The sequence below is a fragment of the Neoarius graeffei genome, chromosome 2 (genome assembly GCF_027579695.1).
Source record: "Neoarius graeffei isolate fNeoGra1 chromosome 2, fNeoGra1.pri, whole genome shotgun sequence".
Taxonomy (NCBI): domain Eukaryota; kingdom Metazoa; phylum Chordata; class Actinopteri; order Siluriformes; family Ariidae; genus Neoarius; species Neoarius graeffei.
The window spans coordinates 127,848,219-127,866,186 of NC_083570.1; the positions used below are offsets into that span (position 1 = coordinate 127,848,219).

The following is a 17,968-nucleotide window of genomic DNA, read 5'->3' on the forward strand; positions in this document are numbered from 1 at the left end:
CTGTGTCTATGTGTCAGCCCTGTGATGACCTGGCGACTTGTCCAGGGTGTACCCCGCCTTTCGCCTGTAGTCAGCTGGGATAGGCTCCAGCTTGCCTGCGACCCTGTAGAACAGGATAAAGCGGCTAGATGAGATGAGATGTCTGTGACACGAATTTCACTCAAACCCTCACAATGCATGTAAAATAACATCACACATGTAATATGTCGAAGTTACAAACTTAAATCATGTTTTACTATAAAGAAATTTAAATATAATCTGGAGTGCTTTATACAGTGAACCTACCCGATGCAGTGCAAAGCTTCTCTGATCAGGTATGACCAGTGCTCAGGGACAACCCAGCAGACCTGCAGTACACCTTACCTCCAAAGGAGGCTCCAAATTCCCAATACAGCATTAGGCTGCTCAATTAATGGCGAAAATCACATACAGAATAGAATGCCTTTATTGTCACTATACACATGTACAATGAAATTAAAGCATCTCCAATAACAGTGCAAAACAGCGTGTAGAGTGAGAGAGAGAGAGAGAGAGAGAGAGAGGAAGGGGGGAAAAGGGGGGGGTGTAAAGGGGGTAAGGTGCACAGTCCTGAGGTGTATGTGTTGTGTTACACATTATGGAGTGAGGTATTGCTCATTGCACATATAAATTATTGCACAGAGAGAGTCACATTATAAATTATTGCACGAGAGATTCACATTATAAAATAAAATAAAATATTACACATTTATGAAGTATTGCAAGGTAAGGTAGGTGCACAGACTTGAGGTGTGTGTAAGGTGCACAGTCCTGAGGTGTATGTGTTGTGTGTAAGGTACACAGTCCTGAGGTGCATGTGCTGTATGTAAGGTGCATGTGTTGTGTTTCACATTATGGAGTGAGGTATTGCACATTATAAAAGTATTGCACATAGAGAGTCCCTCATAAAGTACTGCACATTATAAATTATTGCACGAGGAACACTATTATACGAACACTATTATACATTTTTAACTCTGTTACATTTGCACTACTGCTATTTTGTACATTGTTTGATTTTAGAGTGCATTTTGACCTTTTCTTTCTTTCTATCTATCTATCTATCTATCTATCTATCTATCTATCTATCTATCTATCGTTTTTCTTAATATAAATATTTTTTATCTGATTATACAAGTAAGGTGAGAGAGAAATGGCATTTCGATTCTCCTATATGTCCTGGATATATAGTGAATTGACAATAAAAAAAAATCTTTGAATCTTGAATCTTTGAAAACAGCACACCTAATATTTGCTTAAATATTACCTTGGACAGACACATTTTGTAGACATTAACAAGATTTTGACAGAATTCTGATTGGCCAGAGGCTCCCAATTTGTGCAACAGAAAATCATTCATCCTATCATCTGGAGATTGGGAGTTCAAATTCTGATGTTGCCAAAACCCAAAAATCAGGAAGGGAGGGGTGTCAATCACAAGTAACACTGAACACAAGTCTGTGAGCTTGTGCATATGGAAGTGGGTAACCAGCAGGTGTGTTATGCTGCATGAGCAGCAATTGGCTTCATGTGCCTCTGAAGAGTCTTCTTTATTATTCCACCCAGTTTGTGCCATGCAACAGTTCCATTGGAAGCAAAGCAGCCCCAGAATTTTATCCTCTAACAGCAAAAACCAGCACAGACATGTTCAGAACAACCAAATGTGTCCAGGCATGTAATACTACACGTTTAATAACGACATTTTAAAGGATATGGGACATGGATTTTTACCTGGGCATAATTATATATAAAGGACATAAGAAATGCCATCTAAATCACTGCAGGGCATCAAAAATGTGAAAATCATCACATTATTCAAGTTTTTTTATACATCAGCATAAAACAAGGGTTCGTTAATGAGCTAGGTGGTCACGTGACCCGTGACGTCACAAAAACTTTCCAAGGAGCCAGCGCTTGGGAATCTAATGTAAACAGGTTACCGAAATGGACACCATCGACAGTGACATTCCCGATGTTTCACAGAGATGTGAAGTTAGACCCTATCAATTCGAACCGATAGCTGGAAATTCACATGAATCTTGTCTTTACTCTGACGGGTCAGATGATTCTGAGAGTGAGAGTTCATTCAGCCCTCATGAAACTGAAAGTGGTCGGCTGGATAACACTTCCTGGTAAGTTAAAAACAGTTCTGCTCAAAGGCTAATGATCTGTTGAAAGAAGTATTATTTTTGTATCATATATTGAAAGTTCATCATAGATCTAGCTAAAGTCCGTTGCAAGCTAGTTTTTTTTTTGCTGATATTTTTCGAGATTGATTGAGATACAATGCTTCCAGAGTCCGAGATGAAAACATTCAAAATGGCGAAACGAGTCAGAATTATGATAATCAATAATTGATACACCCAAAATTATAATACTAATCCTTACCTCGGCTTTCAGTCGCTTAGCGCAGAGGTCTTCAACAGGGGGGTCGCGAAATCGCACCGGATCACTCATATCAACAAAAATATTCCTGCCCTGTCCCCTGGCCTCCGTGCAGGGATGCAAACAGCGCGCCTTTCGGCGGATGCCGCCTTTTTCATGGCTGAATCACGCAGATCCGATTTAAAAAAAAAAAAATATATATATATATATATATATATATATATATATATATATATATATATATATATATATATATAGTGATATTAATTCATGAAACATGAAGTATAAGGATGAGAAAAAAACAGTTTAAATCGGGAAGCTGCGCACATTTGTGCAGCCTGGCGCAAATGTGCGCAGCTTCCCGATTTAAACTGTTTTTTTTCTCATCCTTATACTTCCTGTTTCATGTTTCATGAATTAATATCGCTCAGTATCTGAGTATTAATGTTGAAAGAATCCTCAGTGAAATGGTCCGAACACAGTTTGTGGGAAACAGTAGGTGCAAAGTTTTTTCAACAGGTGTTCTGTAAAGTTATCCTACCAAGCCTACTGCGCATGCGCGAAGCCTACTGCGCATGCGCAGGTGAGCCCACACTTTCCTCAGCTTCGGGTCCTTGGGGAATGCAAAAAAAACTTACTCCAGGGCATTTCCCATTGGAATTATTGCAACCATAAGCAGCACAATACACCATGATGTCCAATGTACTTTAAAGACTATAAAAACAATTTTCTTGTCATCCACTTCTCCATTCATCTACCTGCTTGTGCTGTGCCCGAAAGTTTTTGTGACGTATGATCACGTGACAGCGGCTCTTCCGGTTGCAAAAAATGCACATCGGAAGTCGAGCAGAAATGCCATATAATCATCACGAATATAACGATTTTGCTGAATTTAATAGATGATTTTGTATTTGTTGATGCAATTAATTCATATTTTTAATGGAAAGAAACTGATATAGCGTGCTTTTATGTTTCATGTCCCATATCCTTTAATTGTAATTAGAAGGTTGTGAGGTTAGGGTGAGGTTGGCATAGGCGTCCTTCATTCCACTCCAGTCCAGGTGGTGGCGGTAACGCGTCCAGTTCTTCTCCAACCGCCAGAAAACATTGGAGAAGAAAAAGCTGCCGCTCGCCTGAACAGCTTTAGCCCCTCGAGTTATAAAAATAAAAGCACGTTATTGTGTTTGGCTCTGAGGATTTAAAACCTTGTTCTGCTTTAAAACTCTGAGGTAAGTTAAAATGAAGCTGTGTGGCCGAATCCCAAATACATCACTTCACTGTTTAAGTGAACTACGTTCAGTATGAAATAATGCCATGCACATTCTATGTAGCGCACTATTTATACACTAAGGGAGATTTGTAGTTCGGCAAACCTGTTTAGATGTTGAAAAGATTTAAATAATCTTCAAGGCCATTTCTATCAAATTAAAAATGTTTTGCTAAATAGCGACTAAATTGCGCAATTCCGACTTTTTCTCTAAGTAACGGCTGTATTTCTCGGAATTTTAACATTATTAGTGTGTTTGCAAAAGCACACTATTGTTCTTAAGTTTTATTATTATTATTATTATTATTATTATTATTATTCCGTTTCACCCGTTTTTTGGATCCACTACTCAGGCCTAGAAATTCACATTTTTTCACCAGCCAGCCGGACGAGTTCCCTTCCAAAGTAACTCGCCAAACAAAATCAACTAGCCAAAATTTGTTCATGTATGAATTTTACTTCTGTCAAAAATGACGCAGAAGAGAGTAGTTACCATTGTTCACGACTAATGTGCATTTATTTCAAAACCCGAGTATTTTGATACTGTTGTTAAATACATAAATGAGAACAACACAGAGCACCATAATATAATATCAACAAATAATAATATATTGGAAAACTTGGCAACTTGGTGTATGAGTATTGAAAACAAATATACTTACTATCATGACTATAGCACTCAAAATATGTCCAACATGCTTTCTGTATTTAACCATTTATGAGAGAGAAAGCATTAGGAGCTTCATATTGACTAGGAATCAACTTTAAAAAAATGAATTATTCCATAAAAATCGTATCGTAGCCAAGGCCTACCCTGCTCCCACGTTTGCTTATAAGTCCTTTGTCGTTTCTCCTTCTCGTACGCTTTATCAGCGGCCTTTTTCTCCTCTTCAGACCGAAGTCGCTTTGTCCCCGTCTCTGGCAGTTTCTGTACACCTTTCAGAAAATTCCCCATCGCAACATAGCTTTGGTAGATGTAAACAACAACAACAAAAACACACGTGTTTAAATGGGCGATAATGTGGCCACATCTACTGAATTTGATAACGTGATGTGGCAGTGGGGGCGTGGCCAAGCGTTGGTCTGTGAATGGAGGGCGTAGTCAGGGAAGGTAAGTGGTGGAATCATTGCACCTGATGGGGCTTAACCTGCGTTTGTGTGTCTTCCCCAGTGACCGCACCCTTTAAAAGGAGAGGAGAGCAGAAAAAGGGAGCTCTCTCTCCCCAACCAGAACACGTGCGCGTGCGTGGCTGGGAAGTGATAAAAGGCTGAAAAGCTAACAATAAATAGTTCATTGAGAACTCAGTTCTGGCCTGCCGTGCTTCTGTGCTCCACCCACCTGGTCCAATACTACACGTGATTACCGCGATATTCAACGAGATGCGTTATATGCATGCGCAGTAGTGAAAAAACCGACAGCCTGACTCGTACACGATATGATTCGGAATTCTTCGGTATTTTCCATCCTGCCGATAAACACATCGATTAACACAGACATGGCATACGCTTAATATGTGGCGGCTTTAGTTGACAGTGTGTCTGATTCTTCGCTTCATATATATTTTTTATTTTCAACTAGCCAGCCGGGCTGGCTAGTGACAGGAATTACCCGCCAAATGGCAAATTAAGTCGCCTTGGGCGACCGGACCACTGCGAATTTCGAGCCCTGACTACTGCTCCTAGGGCTTTCGAGATAGACACCATTCCAACGCTGAAACGTAGGGCCCGATCTGGAATGGCATGTTTGTTAAAATGGTTGCACTACCCCTTGTCGTTCGTTCGGTATTCCCGTTTTTCGGCAAAATTCCGTGCCATTGAAGTGAATGAGTGGAACTTTGGAGTGATGTCATAAGGAGCTCCTCCACTCTAGACGTTAGAGTGGGAGCAGCAGAAAAAAATTAAAACATGGATTTTGGCTGTAAAATCGCAGTTTTAAACCCTGTAAAACCTCTGAATTAAATTGAAAAACATATAAAAGGGTGGAGAGGAAATCTCCCTTCAAAATCATGTGAAAGACTTTGAGCCAGAGAAGGCGTGAGAGCTGTTGACCAAAGCCATTTAAAACAAGGATTTCAGAGCGCTTCGCGCTCTGAAATCCTTCTTTTAAAACATGACACTGTGTGACAATGTGTATTGGTGGGGATAGTGATTGGGTGAGAGAGAGATGTAGAGATGGAGAAGCAGAGAATGTGGCTTCATTTGACCAAGCACACTCCAGCAGTTTTTGCAGAGGAAATGCAATTTAGTTTCTTTCAATAGTTGATTTATTTCTTGAAATTCCTGTTTTATTTCTCGTAAACTTTTTTGCCCTCGTATTTTTAGCCAATCAGGCCGACGTCACCCTCTCTGCAGTATGTTAGGCAGAAAGTTTTACACTTTGAAAATGGATGAAATCATAGCGGACTATTTAAGGCATGGTTTCCTGAACTGGGAGATCTTGTTATTGGAAGAATCGTATGGTATTGAGTTCTAAGCCTCTGATCCCTAGAGAGAGAGAGAGAGAGAGAACTCTAACAATTAGCTCTGACAGCAACAAAACTTTAACTCAGGCCTAAAGGCCCAACTCACAAATCTCCGCATCCTGTTTTCACTCTGGTTTTATTCTTAAAATTGTGACCAGAAGTGATTTGTATCTCCACCGCTTTAATGCTTTTTTTTTTTTTGCCAGGCCCTGTCTCTGAAACAACTCGCTATATAGTGAGTTCGCCATTTTGTAGTGCTGTCCGAATGTTTAATGAGAATTATTACACCCTATGTAGTGGACTCGTAGTATCCCACAATGCACCTTGAAAAGTAGTGTACAGCTGATGGTCACTGTAGCAGTTCTTACACAAGGGCGGAGCACAGAAGATGGCAGGACAGAGTTCAGGTGGGTAAACCGTTTTTTTTTTTTATTGTCACACTTTTCAGTGAACACTCAGAACATAAACACAGACACACACACAACCGGCATCTGGTTCGGGGAAGAGCTCCCTCTGCTCTCGCTCTCCCTCCTTAAATAGGGCGCGGTCACTGGGGAAGACACACAGACACATTAATTTACATCAGGTGCAGTGATTCTGCCACTTACCTTCCCTGACTCCACCCTCCGGTCACAGACCGATGCTTGACCACGCCCCCGCTGCCACATACCCCCACCGCCCGACTCAGGCTGGGTGGTTGTCCGGGGGTCTCGATTAAAGGAACAGTCCACCATATTTCCATAATGAAATATGCTCTTATCTGAATTGAGACGAGCTGCTCCATACCTATCCGAACTTTGCGCGACCTCCCAGTCAGTCAGACGCGCTGTCACTCCTGTTAGCAATGTAGCTAGGCTCAGTATGGCCAATGGTATTTTTTGGGGCTGTAGTTAGATGCGACCAAACTCTTCCGCGTTTTTCCTGTTTACATAGGTTTATATGACCAGTGATATGAAACAAGTTCAGTTACACAAATTGAAATGTAGCGATTTTCTATGCTATGGAAAGTCCGCACTATAATGACAGGCGTACTAACACCTTCTGCGCGCTTCGGCAGCACATTGATACGGAGCTCAGATATCAATGCGCTGCCGAAGCACGCAGAAGGTGTTAGTACGCCTGTCATTATAGTGCGGACTTTCCATAGCATAGAAAATCGCTATGTTTCAATTTGTGTAACTGAACTTGTTTCATATCACTGGTCATATAAACCTATGTAAACCGGAAAAACGCAGAAGAGTTTGGTCGCATCTAACTACAGCCCCAAAAAATACCGTTGGCCATACTGAGCCTAGCTACATTGCTAACAGGAGTGACAGCGCGTCTTACTGCGTCTGACTGACTGGGAGGTCGCGCAAAGCTCGGATAGGTACGGAGCAGCTCGTCTCAATTCAGATAAGAGCATATTTCATTATGGAAATACGGTGGACTGTTCCTTTAACGGTAGAGGCAGTGTTGCCAGATTGGGTGGTTTTAAGTGCATTTTGGCGGGTTTTGAACATATTTTGGGCTGGAAAACGTCAGCAGTATCTGGCAACACTGGTAGAGGGCGCAAAGGCACTTTTGGAATGGCTGCTGGATTTACTAACTGGCATTCGCGGCATGCCGTACACCACCTACGGACATCGCCGCGAATCCCTGGCCAGTAGAACTGGGCCATTATTCGGGCTAGTGTTTTATCCTGCCCTAAGTGTCCAGCCATGGGATTAAAGTGAGCTGCCTGGAATACCAATTCCCAGTGGCTCTTCGGAATCAAAAGCTGCGTGACTCGCTCTTTGGTCTGAGTGTCCTGTGTCACTCGGTATAATCTATCCTTCATAATCGCGAAGTAGAGGAAGGACGGGGTGGCGGTTGGCTGGAGCATTTGACCATCAATTACTCTCACTCGGTCAAATGCATGCTGCAGAGTCTCGTCTCGCGACTGCTCTAATGGAAAATCCGCGAGGGATTCCCCAATAGAGAGAGGAGGAGCCGGCGGCTTCTCACTCTGATGCAGAGATGACGTAGACGGCTCTGTGACAGCTGCTCCCGCCAACGCGACACCAGGACCTCCCCTTATTAAACTACGGCAGGACCCACTCTTCACTAGATGACTCATTAATTTCCCAAATCCCGGCCAATCCGTCCCCAAAATTATCGAGTGGGTAAGGTGAGGATTAACCGCCGCCTTTATTATAAATTTTTCCCCTCAAAAAAAAATGTAGACCAACACTAAAGGCCCACTCCGCGGTTCCAGCTGGTAAGCGTGCGATGAATTGTTCCAGTACCACCTGGTCGATGATCCCCTCGGTGTCGCTGTTGTTGGCCCTCAACCACCGCCAGCAGGCGTCCTGGAGTTGCTGGCCAAACGCGAACGGCCGGCCGACTTCCTCCAAGCGCAAAGCGTGGAAGCGCTGATGTTGTTGCTCGGGGGTGCGCCCCACACGCTGGAGGACGGCCCGGCGCAGGTCCGCGTAGGCCAGCCGGGGGTCGGCGGGGAGCTGTAGTGCGGCCAGCTGTGCCTCTCCCGTTAGCAGGGGAGGAGGCGTGCCGCGCGCTGTTCCATTGGCCACCCCGAGGTCTCTGCGACTTGCTCAAAGAGTGTGAGGAATGCCTCGGGGTTGTCCTGCGGGCCCATCTTCATTAGGGTGAGGGGGGACGGGCCCGCGATGGGAGAGTTGGTAGACCCCGCCGACGCGAGGAGGTGCCGGAACGCCTGACGATCTTGCTGAGCCAACACCAGGGCCTCAAACCGCTGTTCCTGCTCCTTTCGGAGGGCGACTAGCGCCTGGTGCTGGCTTTGCTGGGCCATGGTGAGGGCGTGGACCAGGTTGGCGAACGGGGAGGATTCCGTGGGGCTGTTCTGCTTCTGTGCTTCAAATAATCCCGGGTTTCAGCACCACTGTAGCAGTTCTTACACAAGGGCGTAGCACAGAAGACGGCAGGACAGAGTTCAGGTGGGTAAACCCTTTTTTTTTTTTTTTTTTTTTTTTGGGTCACACTTTTCAGTGAACACTTGGAACATAAACACAGACACACACACAACCGGCATCTGATTCGGGGAAGAGCTCCCTCTGCTCTCGCTCTCCCTCTGCTCTCGCTCTCCCTCCTTAAATAGGGTGTGGTCACTGGGGAAGACACACAAACACATTAATTCACATCAGGTGCAGTGATTCTGCCACTTCCCTGACTCCGCCCTCCGGTCACAACAGACCGATGCTTGACCACGCCCCCGCTGCCACAGTCACTAACCAAGCAATATATACAATCATGCAGTGTGGTCGTGCAGAAAGAAAAATTGGAAAAGCTGTTTCATAAGCACCATCAAGTATTGTAGATGGAATATAGCAGTAGTTTGTTTTTCCTTATGACAATGGTCACGAGACAAATTTATACGTTGTGTACCATCCACTATTGGATAAAATTAAAATAAAGTCTTGCATTGTTTGAAAGTATAGAGCAAGATGTTTTGTTATTTTACAAATAACACTTCAGATATTGTTTTAACAATAATATGCAGCCATGTGTAAATGATAGAGTGCAGATAGCTGTGTCATTACATGCCCTTGGGGTTGATGAGACATGGAGGGGGAGGAATAAGATCTAGCCCACAGTTCAGGTAGGAGTTCTTTGAGTGCTTTGGCTTTTGCAATATTCTCTTCCCAAAAGCTGATGTTGGGGGAAAAAGTCTTTACACCAAAAAGGTTTTCTTGCTTTTGTAGTTTTTTTTTTAAACTGTTTTTCTGTGTCGGGACTCTTCAGGGAAAAAGAAGGTACATTCCAACGTGTAGCTAATGCTAACACTAGGCTGCAAATCTGCACCGTCACCTCAGTCGTTTTGAGGAATTTTGTATGGCTCATAACCGCTAATAAACTCTAATTTCCACGTATATCTATCCTGTGCTTCTTTATGACTAAGACTATCCAAGTAATCTGGTAGTAGAGCTTTTTTTAGCTGTAGTTTTCTTCGAGCAACGGCAACAGATGCTGGACATCTTCATTTGGTTTCAGACCACTCTTAATGATGAAAAGCACAAATGTGCATGCGTGTCTGAAGCAAGCCAAACAGAATCGCCGTTACAAATCGGGAAGAAAAAAACGAAACGGTGATTATAGGGGAGGTGAGGATGCTGGTTAATTTTTTTTTGTAACATACTCGCTCGAAAATCATTTGTGCTTAAAGAAGCTGAGCATAGGTGTGCCTGAACAGGCCTAATTTGCTAAAATATTTCTGCCTGAATGTCTTGGTCAGGTAAATTGGGCATTCGGGCGATGCCTGGCGTTGAGGCTTGAGGAAGTGGAAAACAAAGCCTTGACCACTTTTTCAGGAGGTATGTGAATGACACCTGGGTAAAAATCAAAACCCATGAGGTGGAAGTTTTCATAGAGCACATCAATGCAGTGGATATCAACATCAAGTTCACTTGGGAGGATGTCAGTGGAAATAGCCTAGCCTTTTTGGACTGCAGCATGCACATCAAACAAGACAGAAGCCTTAGCAGCGAGGTCTACCAGAAACTCTTTCTCACAGACCAGTACCTACTGTTTGACTCTCACCACCCACTGGAACACAAATTGGGGGTCTTTAGAACATTGCATCACAGGGCTCAGAATATTCCTACAGCAGTAGAAAAGAGAAGGAACAAAAGCAATTCAGAAGTGCAGGTCTCCCAAATGGGCTTTTGTCAAGACCAGAAAAATAAATATAACCAACAGGGAAGAAAACAGCAGCAAACGCAAGAACATTGTCATTCCTTACATTTTTGGATTATCTAAGAAACGCAGGAGGATCTTTTACAAACGCAACATCGCTGTACACTTCAGACCCAGTAGCACTCTGAGGCAGAAATTTGTCCACCCTAATGACCAAATACCCAGGCACAAACAGGACAACGTAGTGTATACAATTCAATGCAGTGAGGAATGTGCAGGCCTGTACATTGGGGAAATTAAACAACCGCTTCACAAGCACATGGCTCAACACAGGAGAACCAGTTCCTCAGGCCAGGATTCTGCAATCTATCTTCATCTCAATAATAAAGGACACTCATTTCAGGACTGCAATGTACACATTCTGGCTAGAGAAGACCGGTGGTTTGAAAGAGGAGTAAAAGAAGTCATCTTTGTCAACCTGGAACGACCATCACTGAACAGAGGAGGTGGTCTGAGACACCACTTATTAGGCACCTACAGTGCAGTCCTTGGCACACTTCCCAGAAAACTGAATACACATCCACACCAAGACCCGGCTGTCTTCAAATGCTCACATGATGGCACATAAAAGTTCATCTCTTACATTCATTTACCAAGTGTCAATATAGTTTCCTTAAAGGTCAGTCTACTTTTACACAGCTGCTATTCTTCTACCATTGTTGGCTCCTTCGATCTTGAAAGATCATGGTGATCTGCGCCAGGGGTCATCCATTAGTTGTCGAGTTGCAGTGCCTAGTATGACTGTATAGGCCGATGCATGAGCCGCACGGTCTGCTACAGTTGCTGCAGGTGAAGTTGCTTGGTCGGGTGTCTGTTGATGCCGTCTGCAGTCTCCGCTGTCGTCAGAGCCTTCTCTCCCCCCACCAGGTCTCTCTTTTCCTCAGCTTCCCCAACGACGGCCTTGGTGGTGGACCACCAGCCGGCGCGATCTGAGGCCACCATCTCCAGGTCTGCTGGGTTGAAGCCACCTGCCCTCAGGTCGCAATTGCATACATTCTTGTAGCGTAGTGCAGGTCGTCCTGTGGGTCTGAAGCCTGTGGCCAGCTCACCATACAGCACGTCCTTTGGGATGTGGCCGTTGTCCATGCGGCTGACATGGCCTAGCCAGTGCAGGCATCTCTGAGTCAGCATGGCAAACATGCTGGGCATCCCTGCCTTGGCCAGGACAGCGGTGTTGGTAATACAGTCCTGCCAGGTGATGCCCAGAAGTCTTCTGAGACAGCGCATGTGGAAGGCGTTCAGTCTGTGTTCTTGGCAGGAGTAGAGGGTCCATGCTTCGCTTGCATAGAGGAGAGTGCTCAGCACGCAGGCCTGATACACACTAATTTTGGTGTTGGTCGTGAGCATGGTGTTGTCCCAGACTCTCTTCGCAAGACGAGATATTGCTGTTACTGCTTTTGCCAATCCGCACGCTCAGCTCGGTGTCGAGAGAGAGGTTGCTGGAGATGGTGCAGGCCAGATCGGTGAACCTATCCACCACTTTGAGGGTGTGGTTGCTGACGGTGATATGGGGAGCTCTGCTGACATCCTGGCCCATGATGTTGGTTGTCTTCAGGCTTATAGTGAGCCCGAACTTGTTGCAGGCGTCTGCAAAGCAGGTGATGAGTCGCTGTAGCGCTTCCTCGGTGAGGGCGGCATCGTCTGCGAAGAGCATCTCTCTGATGAGGACCTTCCTCACCTTTGTCTTTGCTCGGAGGCGTGCCAGGTTGAAGAGGCCCCCTGTCACTCCTGGTGTGGAGGAAGATGCCGTCTTCGGACTGTCGGAAGGCGTGGCACAACAGCAGGGAGAAGAATGCACACATCAGTGCCTCCAATGGAATATGTAGTCCTAGAACACTTCCTTTTGGTTGGGGTTTTTTTTGCTAGAAATGGTCATCTCTGATGTAACTACCGTGCGTCTGTTTGCTTCGCGGTGTTTCAGCTTCTCTGCGATCTGTTTAGCTTGCTCCATATTCATTCAATAGTGAAATTACATGCCTGTATGCAGCTTAAGTAGCCACGAGCTCAGCTCGTATCGTACAGCTGATTGGCGAAGAAAAAAAAAAGACTTAAATCATCACATGAATGGCCCATATGGTAATTTACCCACACCCCCCAGCAGGCTACAGTCCTGACAAAAACGATACAATTTGCAACAAAAAATGTACAACCCCGATTCCAAAAAAGTTGGGACAAAGTACAAATTGTAAATAAAAACAGAATGCAATAATTTACAAATCTCAAAAACTGAGATTGTATTTACAATAGAACATAGACAACATATCAAATGTCGAAAGTGAGACATTTTGAAATTTCATGCCAAATATTGGCTCATTTGAAATTTCATGACAGCAACACATCTCAAAGTTGGGACAGGGGCAATAAGAGGCTGGAAAAGTTAAAGGTACAAAAAAGGAACAGCTGGAGGACCAAATTGCAACTCATCAGGTCAATTGGCAATAGGTCATTAACATGACTGGGTATAAAAAGAGCATCTTGGAGTGGCAGCGGCTCTCAGAAGTAAAGATGGGAAGAGGATCACCAATCCCCCTAATTCTGCGCCGACAAATAGTGGAGCAATATCAGAAAGGAGTTCGACAGTGTAAAATTGCAAAGAGTTTGAACATATCATCATCTACAGTGCATAATATCATCAAAAGATTCAGAGAATCTGGAAGAATCTCTGTGCGTAAGGGTCACGGCCGGAAAACCATACTGGGTGCCCGTGATCCTCGGGCCCTTAGACGGCACTGCATCACATACCGGCATGCTTCTGTATTGGAAATCACAAAATGGGCTCAGGAATATTTCCAGAGAACATTATCTGTGAACACAATTCACCGTGCCATCTGCTGTTGCCAACTAAAACTCTATAGTTCTAAAGAAGAAGCCGTATCTAAACATGATCCAGAAGCACAGACGTCTTCTCTGGGCCAAGGCTCATTTAAAATGGACTGTGGCAAAGTGGAAAACTGTTCTGTGGTCAGACGAATCAAAATTTGAAGTTCTTTATGGAAATCAGGGACGCCGTGTCATTCTGACTAAAGAGGAGAAGGACGACCCGAGTTATCAGCGCTCAGTTCAGAAGCCTGCATCTCTGATGGTATGGGGTTGCATTAGTGCGTGTGGCATGGGCAGCTTACACATCTGGAAAGACACCATCAATGCTGAAAGGTATATCCAGGTTCTAGAGCAACATATGCTCCCATCCAGACGATGTCTCTTTCAGGGAAGACCTTGCATTTTCCAACATGACAATGCCAAACCACATACTGCATCAATTACAGCATCATGGCTGCGTAGAAGAAGGGTCCGGGTACTGAACTGGCCAGCCTGCAGTCCAGATCTTTCACCCATAGAAAACATTTGGCGCATTATAAAATGGAAGATACAACAAAAAAGACCTAAGACAGTTGAGCAACTAGAATCCTACATTAGACAAGAATGGGTTAACATTCCTATCCCTAAACTTGAGCAACTTGTCTCCTCAGTCCCCAGACGTTTACAGACCATTGTAAAGAGAAAAGGGGATGTCTCACAGTGCTAAACATGGCCTTGTCCCAACTTTTTTGAGATGTGGTGTTGTCATGAAATTTAAAATCACCTAATTTTTCTCTTTAAATGATACATTTTCTCAGTTTAAACATTTGATATGTCATCTATGTTCTATTCTGAATAAAATATGGAATTTTGAAACTTCCACATTGCATTCCATTTTTATTTACAAATTGTACTTTGTCCCAACTTTTTTGGAATCGGGGTTGTATACTTTTCCAACAAAACAATCTATTATCTGAAATACTGATTGCATTCTTCAAGATCTCAACTTTCACATTATGGAAAAAAACGAAAATCACAAATTTCGGAAAAAAAATGCTTCTTTTGCGATTTTTTTTTTTTTCCCTTCTCGGATTCGTTTTGGCCGACATGTGTCCCTGGATTCCGTGAGGTGACACAAATTGTCTCGTTTTTGTTTTCCTTTTTGTTTAGTACAAATATGTGAAGGGATGCATCTGGATAGGTGTATTTAGTTGTTATAAAGTTGTGCTTTCTTTGCTTTTATAAAGGTGTGTGTGTGTGTGTGTGTGTGTGTGTGTAAGCATCCATATCAGTATATACTTACTTAAATGCATTTTGTTAATTACTGATATATTTATTAAGGTTTTGTTTTTCCCCATTATTAACATTGTTACTACTACCTTGTTAATACCAAATAGAGGATGTAAACATGTTCTGCTGTTTATGTACAGCAACTAATAAATTTAATTATTTTAAAAAATTATCAATTTAGTTGGAGTGGAGTGGGCAAAGGGAAGAGGCCTCTTGGACCAGGGCACTTGTTAGTATAGGAAAAAGTGGGAAAGGGGGCATGTACTAGAAAACCATTTAGCAAAGATGGTCTGGGACTTTGAGTTTAATCTTAGGAAAACATCAACTGCTCAGAGACTGGACTTAATTTTGGAGGATAAACAAAAGAAAATAATATAGATGATGTGACATGGAATGCCCCCCAGGAACAGAATATTGGGGGGGGAACTATCACAAAGAAAAGAACAAGATATTGACAGCTAGCATTTGAAATTCGAGAAAGAAGGCAGGGAAACACGGTACATGTGGTTTTACTGGTTATTGACTATTTAGGTGGTGGTATCCCTGGTGTCACCAAGGAATTAAAGGTCTCTTTGCATCGTTTTTTCATTAATTGTGCAGTGGTCTCTAGTATGAATGAATGCCCTGTGAGCCGGTTTTGGTGAAAAAAAAAAAAAAAAAGCTGTAGTTCTCCTGTTTCAGGCTGTTCTAGTTTGGTGGAGGAGTGGGTGGCAGGAGAACGACAGGATTTCAGCTCTTACTCAATATTCATGACATGTAAACCTACCTCTGATTGGCTAACAGCACTGTGACGCTACCTCCAGTGGGTCAGAACAAGCGGATGTGGGTGTCTTTGTAAAAACTGTTTTGATTGGCTATTATGGTCTCGACATCGATGTTTTGACCAATAGCAATGTAGATAACATGAATTTTACATCACATTCGACGATATTTAAACAAGACTAAAGATGGCGACTTACAAATGTGTAAACATCGTTGGAGTTAATGAAGTTTGAACAGCATGAAGGAACATACCCCAACCCCCCGAAATTAATAAAAAAAAAATTCTCAACGGATTTGGCATAATATAAAAATGTCGTTTTTTACTCAGAAAAAGCGGAAATCCGCCGAAAAGTGGAAAACTCTCATCCCTGCCTAGCTCGTGACCATGTCATGCATGCTAACGTGGAGAATATGAAGATGCTATTTTGTAACAAAAACCTTCAAACAAAAAGTTCATGTTTTACTTACAGCTTGTGAGCTGGTGGTCGATCGTCTTGACGGTACAGATCCAGGGATTAAAAACAACCTCGAAGCAAAACCACTACTGATCACTGAAGTTTGAAAAGTCACTGTGGTTGAAATGATCAGAACACAGTACTAACGCTGCATTATGTGTCGCTGGTGGTGTTCCAAAGATAAATTACAACCATTTCTTCTTCAGCTCTTCTATCATGGGCAAGAAATGCAATGTTGATGTGTTACTGCCACAAATAACACTGGCACGAACTTGTTCAGACATGTTTTCAACTTGCTGTTAGGTCCTCTTCGTTAGCTACTGACGAGATGATCTCTGCTATCTCTCCTCGCGCTTAAATCCAAACTTTCTTCCCGTGGGCGGTCGCAAGCCAAGGTGGGCGAGGCCATGAATACTAATTTTCGAAGTGACATAAGTTCGTAGGGCTTTTTCAGATTCGCTCGTTTTTCCAACTATTTTCTTTCATAAGCTAATACAGGGAATGGGAGTAGAATTACATTTTCACATGCAGCATGCATATGCAACTCGGAGTGAACTATGACAGGGGTTTTCAAAGTGGGGGAGAGTCAGCCCCCCTCAGAGAGCAAATAAACAACAGCGCCCCCCCCTTACAATTTTTGTTGTTGCTATACTTAATGTTCCATTCGTATTTAAAAAAAATGGTTGTTGTACACATTTTTTTCTTTTACACATTTTAAACATCTGTGCTTTTTGAAAACATCTCTTTTTTTTACACATTTTAAACATCTGTGCTTCTTTTAAAAACATCTTGTTTTACACATTTTAAACATCTCATAGCATCGTTAGCTAGCACCTCTTGGCAGACAACACACTGTGGCAGTGGAGCATCTTCAGATCCAGTCCATGAAAATCCAAACTTTAAATAATCGTGGTCATACTTCCTTCTTTTTTTGCTTGGCCCAGACTCTGTCTCCTCACTCACTGTAGCTTTAGGTACTAAAAATCGATCCATTTTGTGTCTGGCAAAGGCTAGCTGAAGTTCACTAAATGTCTGCAATAGTAACTTATTCTGGTTTATTTTTCCTCACGTTGCCCCCCCCCCCCCCCCCCCCCGAAGAACTCTGGCACTCCCTAGGGGTGGCGTGCCCCACACTTTGAAAAGCCCTGAACTATGGTATTTCAAAAAGAGCCAGTATTAAACGTTTTTGGTGGAAGGGCACCTTTAAAGAAAATCTTCAAAGTAGGGAAGAAAGCTCGCTCTGCGTTTTGGAAAAATGCAGAAACCACTATCCAGAAGGTTCTATCAGGTCTAATTGAAAGTACAGTTGGTGGATAAGGTGTTGAGTTCTCAAGTGAGTTAATAAACTTTGGTAACCCTTTTTACTGACTCTTGGCTTAACAGCGATCATTTTCATAATAATAATTCTGTATTTTAGTTTGGCTATATCCCAGGGCTCTACATTAACTTTTGAAACCACTTGTCCTGTCGGGCAAGTTGAAAGGAAATTTACTTGTCCGAATGTGAAGTTGACTTGACTGAAGAAAATTTTGAGAAAAAAACCCACAAAAACTATTTGTAATAAACTAATTTCACCAGAATTACTTTAACACAATCTATTCACTGCAGAAAAAAATTGGACTCCATCAATCATTAATTTATGAGAAATTGAAAACCAGAAAATTAAAATTATACAGTATTTGTTGTTGTCTAATTATTCATTGTGGCTCCTGTATGGTATTTAATGGTTGCGATGAAAGTTTCGGTGTTTTTTAGGTTTTTGTTGTGATTACATTGCGGGAGGAAGTGAAAGTTGCGAGAAATTATTGCGATTTTCTTTTTTTGTGATTAAAATTGAG

At 42.9% G+C, this 17,968-nt stretch overlaps 1 protein-coding gene across 1 annotated transcript in view; it reads left to right on the top strand.

The window, feature by feature from the left end:
- Positions 1 to 17,968, top strand: part of LOC132870934 (uncharacterized) — a 126,884-nt gene that overhangs the window by 85,021 nt on the left and 23,895 nt on the right. The window contains exon 6 of the mRNA XM_060904953.1: positions 12,242 to 12,591. Within this exon, the coding sequence (XP_060760936.1) occupies positions 12,242 to 12,591 (350 nt within the window). The remainder of the gene's footprint in view (positions 1 to 12,241; positions 12,592 to 17,968) is intronic.